This window comes from Pholcus phalangioides, unplaced genomic scaffold (genome assembly GCF_987345545.1).
Source record: "Pholcus phalangioides strain wild (caught in Gottingen) unplaced genomic scaffold, Ppha-v1.0 ptg000037l_1, whole genome shotgun sequence".
Taxonomy (NCBI): domain Eukaryota; kingdom Metazoa; phylum Arthropoda; class Arachnida; order Araneae; family Pholcidae; genus Pholcus; species Pholcus phalangioides.
In genome coordinates, this window is record NW_028301624.1 from 182369 (window position 1) to 191521 (window position 9153).

The window sequence follows — 9153 nt, forward strand, 5'->3', positions numbered from 1 at the left end:
AACAGTTAGAACGGTTGCACGCTGGAATAACTTCACAGGGCTGGCGTCCACGCCTGGTATTCGCTATAACGCAGATTTGCATATAGTTTCTTCTTCTTTCGCAGGTTACATTTTCATGCATGGTGTTCTTTTTCTTCCGATAAATTTCAACAGGAATGCCGTTTTAACGTTTGCGGAGCGGCCGTTCGAAACGAGCTAGCACTTTTGCTTTTCATGTTAGACCATGCATTCTTTGATAATAATTGTTTGTATTGGTGTATACCATCACTTCTTAAAGTTTTTCCCATTTTTTCCGCATCACCCTGTATACATAATCTGATTTGCGGTAAACAAATTTATGGCTGAAAAACAAAAATTATTTAGAACTCAAAAAAGTGACAAGCTGAACATTTTTACTAAAATGAGGGAAAAGCAGAACGATATTTTGCAAGAACGAAGATAATGTTGTTCGTGTCCCAAAACAGGGCGTATTACGTACGTGTTGAAATTCGTAGAGTGGCAGGAGCATCGAAAATAATCTTGATTGTAGCATGGCTTGGGAAAAGGTTGGCCACCCCTATAGATACAGAAGGAAGAGAAACTAAAAGGGACACGGGAGAAGAAAAACAGATAGAAAAAAGGCAAGGGCCTATGTTTTGCACAAGTGTCCTCAAATTCCTAATGTGCTGAGTTGCCCCGTGCAGATCTGTCTATACCCCCCGTTCCAATAATGGAACGTCAGGCTTATATAAAATGGGTAGATACTCTACCATTTTTTCCTCTTCCCGTTCCTCTTTTTATTCAATTTGTTTCCAATCGCTGAATAATCTTATAAAATATTGCGTCATGAAGACGAATTAATATTCGTGACTTAAATATTAGGTCACGAATTAAAGAGAGCAAAACCGATCTATGGAATCTGAGAATATTCTTAGAAAAAAGGAACATGAAGAAAATGCCAGCTTTTTTTTAACTGATAGACTTCCGGCTTCTGCGTTTAGACTTGGTCTCTTAAAGTTTTCTATTAAAAAAAAAGAGAATTTAAGCTATTTATTCACTCTGAAAATGAAAATAGAAGAATCTTTTGAGGTGAAAGAACATAGATCCTTTCTTACCGAAAAAATCAGCTCTCCCTCTGGTAGATAGTATAAGCAGGGAAGCATAAATCCTTCGACCCGAAAGAACCATATGATTAAGTAGATGTAAAAGAAAAATGCTTTGAATTATCTCTTGGAAAACAGAATGCATAAGAACGTAAATGTATATTTTAAAATAGGGATTTATTATCTAAGTGAGTTTTTGAAAGCCTTCAAATATTCCAAAGTTTACTATTCCGATTCCAGCACTTATTTTCTTCCAATGTCCTACTTTTAATGTTTCGGTTTTTTTCTAATGTGTATCAACAGCATATTTATATGGAGTGTCTTATCAGTGTCATTCATAGATGGAGCTGTCAATTTTGAAGAAAATATTTGTGGAAAATCAAGAAAAATGAAAAAAAAAGCTACGCTGCCGGAATAACATAACATGCAGAAATGACATAAGTACCGATATAAATAAATTTTTATTTGTTTATTGCACAAAAAAAGCATACAAATGCAGGTATATAACACACCAAATACAAAAAATACACAAATGTAAGCGTATAACACAAACTCTAATATATAATACGTAAATACATACGCACAAAATAAGCAAACACTTTATGGTCCATCCAGCGGGCCTAAAAAAATTAGTTTAGTTAATATTTTTAAGCAACAGCATTATTATATTCATTAGATATGTTTCAATGTAGTTTCGTTTGTATATTGTTGAATAAAGGTTCAGAGTTGAGTTACTTATTATGAATCTCAATAGTCAATCAATCAATATCATGCATCATGTCTCTTTATTATTATTGTTGAACTCTGTTCACAACATTGTTTTTATATACTCTTACAATACATTCATCAAAATGGTTTTGTAATGTATATTTCTAACCAAGTCAAATATTATATGATTAATGTTTTTATTATTATTAAGTTGATTTTAAGTGTGGAAAATGTTTAATATCTTAGGGGCAATGTATGAAAAGATATTTTTATGCAAGGTTTTATCCTGTTTTGTTCCTTGATAAACTCGATTATATCTGTTTGTAGTCTATTCTGATTTTACAAATACAAATACAAATACAACGCCACAACAGGCAAAATGCCCAACGAGGTGGCTGATAAAAAGATGCCCATAAAAATATGGATGTCATATATTTAAAAAAAAAACAGCAACCCAATTAAAAATGCAATTAACACAAATTATAAACAATATATACACATGATAAAATATTATACAATACCCATAAAGAATACTTATGGTTGTCTTATTCTAAGAATGGATAGCTTCTCGATTTACCCCAACATGCTTATCGTATTTCTTTTTAAACGTGTCAGTTGTGTTACAATTTATTACCTCCAGGGGTAAGCTATTCCATTTATTAACAACCCTATTGGAGAAAAATTCCCTGCGACACCATAACCTTGCATTGTCCCTCACCAATCGATACTGGTGTCCCCTTGTAAAAGCAGTCGATTGGCGGTGTACTAAAAGTTCATGGTCCATCCTATGCATCCCTTTGAAAATTTTGAACACTTCGATCATATCTCCTCGACACCTGCGTTCATCCAATGTAAACCAAATATTTTCGTTAAATATTTTTAATTTAATTGCGAAAATTTTATAACTCCTCTGTACAAAAAGTTTTGCCTTAAGGATAAAGTATGGCATTGTATTTTGGAACTATCTATTACTATTGGAGTTCTTATTATGTTATATTTTATATTATCTAATTTCCGCTTGTTCTCTTTATATACTCCTCCTCAGGCACTGCTTCATGGAACATTCACACACAATTACTATGGATACCATATTTTAGAAGTAAATATGCTCACCCATTTCTCTCAAGTTAATATTTGGCCATTGTTCTCTTACCTGAAGAACCACCCCTTTCTTTTTTATGAACGAAGGAGATTGTGGGCCCCTTCGCTGTGTATAATACGCAGATCTCAAAAGTGTGTGTCGACAAGATGCAATTTCTAGTGAGGGTAGATAGCTTTAAATAACTCTAAGAAAATTACCAACAATCCAAAAGCTCTTCGAACCGAATCAAGCCTTCATGCTTCATAAAGTTTTACTGGAATTCATACATTTCTTACTTATTATACAGTTCGGGGACCCATTGGGCAAAACTTGTGGATTTCTGGAGGCTCTCGGACACTGTGGAAAAACCTATATTTTAAAATAACTTTCGAATCGCTTCGAATCGGGGGTGCATTCACTACTTCAAATGAATAGTCACCACATACACACACACGTGCGCGCGCGTTTAACAGCCGTAAACACGCCACACATACACCTGCTCATGGACACAGAAATCGACCAATGAAACTGAAAAACCTTTCATTCTCAACATTCACGGATTTTCAATCTGCCATAATAAGCATTTATTCTTTCGAGTTATTTGGTGAGAAATTTCCCCATATTTATGAAAATTTGAAAATATGCTCCTCGAACTAAAATAAAAAGAAATTCAGATGCATTCTATTGTATCGTATCGTCTGGTTTTATCTATCTGATGCAGTGGTTCTCACCACCACCACCACCACCAAACTAGAACATGACTTCCACTTTGTCTCTAAAGGGGATGTAAGCGGTTAAGAAGTCATGCTGGGAAAAAAAAATTGATTCTCAAAGTGTGCGTCGCGGGGCAAATATGCGTATATTTGCCTTATTCGTTGGTGATTTCTTGGTATTCTTACTCAAAGTTTATATAATCTTCCATAATTGGAACTTGTTTGCTGCTTTGAAGATTCTTTGTCAGCCTATTCTTGGGAACTAAGAATTAACGTTGACAAGACAAAGAAGCCACTTGTGACAAATGCTTGAGAACCAATGATTTAATGGATGATAGTTTTAGAAAACAAATTTGTAATACAAGTACAAGGCCACAACAGGCAAAATGCAAATCATTCATTTTAATTTCGCTGTTTCTCGTTAGCTGCAATCGCTCTGGATAGGTAAATAAGTTCAATGAACTCTATGATTTAATTAAAATGTTTCGACGGAACAAATTCAATCAAACCAGCTTTGACCTGGGAACAAACAAAAGCACACGAATAAATGCCGAGACTTTAAATGACTTCATTGTGTACCTGCGATGATAATTTCAACCATCAGATGATCTCCAATAGGATGCAAAACATTGATCCAATTTACAAAACCCGACCAACTTGTTAACATAAAACTTGATTCGATCATTTTCGGGCCAATGTATCGGATAAACGCGTTGTATCACATTCGTTAATTTAATTAAGTTAACGCGTGCATGTGCAATATTATCAGGAGGATATTAAAGTTTATCTAATCAATTTTCAAATCACGAGAAACACGTTACGAGAAAAGTGTCAAAATAAGGTAAATTACAACACAGTGATCAGAAATTTCATGTTCCTACGATGATGCCAAACTCACGAATTCAAAAGTTCTGAGTCCTAGGAGATGATTGACTAATTGCGTTCACATCAATCATTGATGATTGATTTCAAATAGAACCTGACATTATCCCAAAACTGGTCGAGAGATTGGAATACAACACAAGAAAAAAACGAAAAAACCCGAATTGCTTGACACATTCCGATACACTATGGGTGTCCTCTTCAGAGAATATGAAGGATTTTAGTTATACAGAGGACCTCTCAAATCTAGACTCCTTGGGACCTATGTGATTCCGGATTATGAATCCACTTTTGTTTGTTTCCCAAGTTTTCATATTCAAAGCAGTAATATCCCTCTTTGAAAACTCTTATTCATAAATTCTTTTGAAAAAAAAAAATAGAGCAAATACATAAAATGCGTATACTGACAGATAATTTAATTGTAACCACATTTAATTTACATACCGTTATTTGTTTTCCATAGAAAAAAATCTCCTTATTCTTTTAACTGTTTTTGTAGTCATTGCTCGGATCCGATAAAAAACCCTGGAAAATATTATTTTTGTTTCTGAAGATCGTATAAACGGTAGATTTTCTGATTTCATGTTTTTCCCACAATATTCGTGCTGATGCTCCACGTTCTAGATTTTTAAATGTTCAATTTCATCATGTAAACACGAAGCATCAAGTTTCCATTTGCAGCTTGTACCTACCACATCATTGACGTTTTAAGCATGTTCAGAAATTCCCTCCGAAAAAAATAGAACGTTGAAAAATAGCTCTAAAAACACTAAATACAGTAAAGAAAAATGAAATAGAGAAAAGTTCTCTTTTTTGAGCAAATCTCTGTGACTTCCTCACCATTCGCATTCATACCAGAAGCTCAAAAATCGCAATGGACACCGACAATGAGTGGTAAAAAAAGAAAGAAAGTGACCTATGTATGAGGAAAGACCGAAACAGAATTTGGGTAAAGAAACAACATCAACAGTTCCCGGTTGGAAAAAAATTCGGCTGAAGTATCCGGATTGAACATTGAAGGACCGGACACACTCCGCTTCCCATCTCAGAGAGATATCGAAGCTTTCCCGGGGGATGGGTGTATCCGGAAATTTATTAATTTATGTGAAAATAACAATGATATACATATATACAATAAATAATCTGGAATAAATAATCGTACAAATTGTGATCATATAGCATCATCCACAGATAATCAGTCCGTAATCGTAATAGTCCTTATATAAATAATCAAAGAATAACTTTTGTCTTGTATGTGATAGAATCTGGAAGTGAGTTTATCCAATCTAGAATATAACAATCTCGGCAATCAAGCTGTAATAAGATATAAATTGACGTCTATATGTCCGGCATCTCCATTTCATTCACATCCGCCGGAGAAGGATGAAACAGTTGACACTTGTCTTCTTGGGCGTAAATTGTATCGATTATTAGATGTCGGTGAAACAACCGATGCATGTCTTCTTGGCCGTAAATTATACTTTTTAATAGGTAACCGTGTTACCTCTCTTGTTGGCTCGTAAGACGGGTCCCCCGAGCGCGAATGCCGACCCCTTGATCCCGCAGCTCGTGTCTTATTGTGGAGTAGATGTAGGTTGCGGTCCAGGAATCGAATCAACCTCTGCAAACGTTGAAAGTTCAGAGGGCTGTCTAGAATTCTCATTTTCCAAGCAAGCATTCTCGACTCTGGCAGTTGGCCAAAGTGGAAGTCTCTCGTCTGGGGACACGTGGTTATATAGTGCCATAGGGAACCATTTGAACCGCAGATGCATACGCTGTTACTAGAACGTTTAAAACGCAGAAGATACACCGGAAAAGGGCCATGCTCGGTGATAGCGATTGTTTTCTCTCTAAGCCATACGTTCAAACACCATTGAACTCGTCGTTGTATCTTGTATGCGTCCTTTGCTGCACATGTATTCCAATTGGTCTGCCACTCCTGCAACACGTCCTCTTTAAGCACCCGATGGACCAAACTCCTTGGCCAAAGGTGGTCGTCTTGAGACGGTTGTTTTGTGGCCTCCTTGGCAAGTTTGTCGGCTATTTCATTGCCAAAGATGCCTGCGTGGGCTTTAACCCAGGCCAATCGGATCCTCGTGTTGGCGCATAAAATTCGGCGAATCTCCCGTACATTATGATGCACAGAACGTGGGTTTATGATTGATAACAGGCCCGAAGCGCTGTCTGAGAGGATCGGCACTGGTTTCGATAAGGCGTGTGCCCTTGAAACGGCATTCAGAATCGCATATATTTCAGCTTGAAAAACACTGTTTTTTTTTGCGAGCCGCCTGCTCCATTGTTTCTCGATGGATCCATCTTCTTTTATAACTACATAAGCGCACCCTGTACCGTCAGAAGACTTCGAGCCGTCTGTATAGATCTTTACTGTTCCAGGAGCCAGCTTAATGCATTCAGCACCAGACAGCACGACCTGATTTGCGTCAATGTCCACGCTGGGATGCATGAGCCATAGCTTGTGTTGCTTTTCAAAAGCCTGCGCTTGCAGTGATTGAGTACTAATGACAACGTCTTCATCCAAATGAAGAATGCTGGTCTTGCGGGCTTCATATTCAATATAACTGCTCAGCCGCGGATTCCCTGTGGCAACATATAAGACTTCATTTGCAGTGGTGGAGTAGGCCCCGGATACATACAACAGGAACGGGCGCTGGGCTATGTCCAGAATTCTCCTTTGTGTTTGCGTAGGATACCGAAACCAAAAGGCGCATCCAAAGGAAAGCTGGCGCTGCACAACTGATCTGTATAAAATATTCCTAAAATTCTGCTGGAGCCCCCATTTTGGTCCGGCTACTCTACGAAGGAGTTGGAGGGTACCGTGTACCTTGTCTACTTGCTTAGCGATATGTGTCATAAAACTGAGCTTGTCATCTATGTACACCCCTAGATATTTAATTACTTTGGAAGGTCAAATCCGTAATCCATTGATAACGATCCTCGGCTTCTGCTTCTTGGGATGAAGCCAAAGAAACGTGGTTTTCTCCACTTCCATCTGCAGCTTATTATTACTCAACCATTTCGACAGAGACATGAATGCATTTTGCGCAGTCAGAGTTATGTTGTCGTGGTCGTCCCCTGATATTACAAATATGAGATCATCTGCGAATGTTTGTATGTAGACATGAGGACCCCAGTTAAGTTTTAACAGCGTATCAAGTACCAGCGTCCACAGTAAAGGACCACTGCAGGATCCTTGTGGGCATCCTTGACGCTGCTCTTTTGTTGCTACACCTCCATCAGTAGTCATTGTTATGTAACGGTCTCGCAACACATTCTCCACGATACTTACCAAAGACGACGGAAGTGGCGTTCGACGTAACTGGTTTATAATGAGTTCGTGGCGTAGGGAGTCGAAAGCACCACGTATGTCCACCGACACGACAGCTGTTTGAAGACCACGGGCGTGTTTGTGTCTGATGACACGAAGAAGAGCCTCAATGGCCTTTTCCGCTGATCTTCCAACGCGGAAACCAAACTGGAGAGGACTTAACCAATTAGCCTGTTCTAAATAATACACAATACGCTGGACCAGAACCTTTTCAAAAACTTTTCCTATTGTGGATAGAAGACATATTGGACGATATGATCGCAAGGACTCTGGGTCACGATCCTTTTTCAGAAAAAGAAGAATCCTCCCTTTTTTGAAATGGTGAGGAAACACCGATATGTCTAGCAGTTTATTGAAAACGAAGGTAAAGACTTCAGCATATTCTTCAAAAAGTTTCTTCAGAATTGGGATGTTGATATTGTCACAGCCTGGTGCGCTTCTGTTCTTGAGGTTATTCACTATGTGAGCTATCTCTGACGTCGTAATTGGTAAATCATGTGCGAATACGTCGCTTCGTCTCTGCACTAGAGCAATTCGTTCTACTGTATCCGGATATATAAGATTCATCTGGTATTCTGCTGCCTCAAGAATGGTTGAGTTGAACATACCATTGAAACTTATCCTCACTTGAGGCGGTATACGTTTGCATTTAAATACTGAACGACATGCTCCACCGTAAGAACTGCTTTCCTCGGCACAAAACTTCGTCCAACTGGTGATTTTAGCCTTCTCAACAGAACGCTTGTATACCGCCCTTGCTTTCTTGTATTGCGCTGTAGCTATATTTTTGTCCTCTTTGGCCTTTATAAATCTCCGTTCCAGTGCCCTCCGGATTATAAAGGGTTATGAACAAATGGAATAGCTTACATACATACATACATACAACATACAAATACAACGCCACAACAGGCAAAATGCCCAACGAGGTGGCTGATAAAAAGATGCCCATAAAAATATGGTTGTCATATGTTTCAAAAATACAGCAACCCAATTAAAAATGCAATTAACACAAATTACAAACAATAAAGAGCCCTAAGGCCCTCGGGTATCGTAAATTCTACCACAACTGACACGTGTGAAAAGAAATATGATAGCCAAATTGAGATAAATCGGGAGGCTAGTCATACTTAGATGAAGAAATCGAAGTAAGACATTTTTATGGGTAGTGTATTTCATAATTTCCTCCTAATTATTGTTTCTTCATGAAAACGGGGTTTTATTTATATATATTTTTTTTGGGTTTCTTAATTTTTCATTTGACATCCATTTTTTTATGAATATTTTTTTCTGTCAGCTCGTTGGACAGTTTGCTTGTTGTGGCCGTTATGTTACGTTTTAAAT

The 9153-nt window shown here is 37.6% G+C and overlaps 1 protein-coding gene across 1 annotated transcript in view; it reads right to left on the reverse strand.

Annotated features, from left to right (window-relative positions):
• The window catches only part of LOC149065858 (uncharacterized), a 39970-nt gene extending 32632 nt beyond the window's left edge, over positions 1–7338 (reverse strand). Inside the window, exon 1 of the mRNA XM_089253315.1 lies at positions 6241–7338. Within this exon, the coding sequence (XP_089109441.1) occupies positions 6241–7338 (1098 nt within the window). The remainder of the gene's footprint in view (positions 1–6240) is intronic.
• Positions 7339–9153: the final 1815 nt, after the last annotated feature.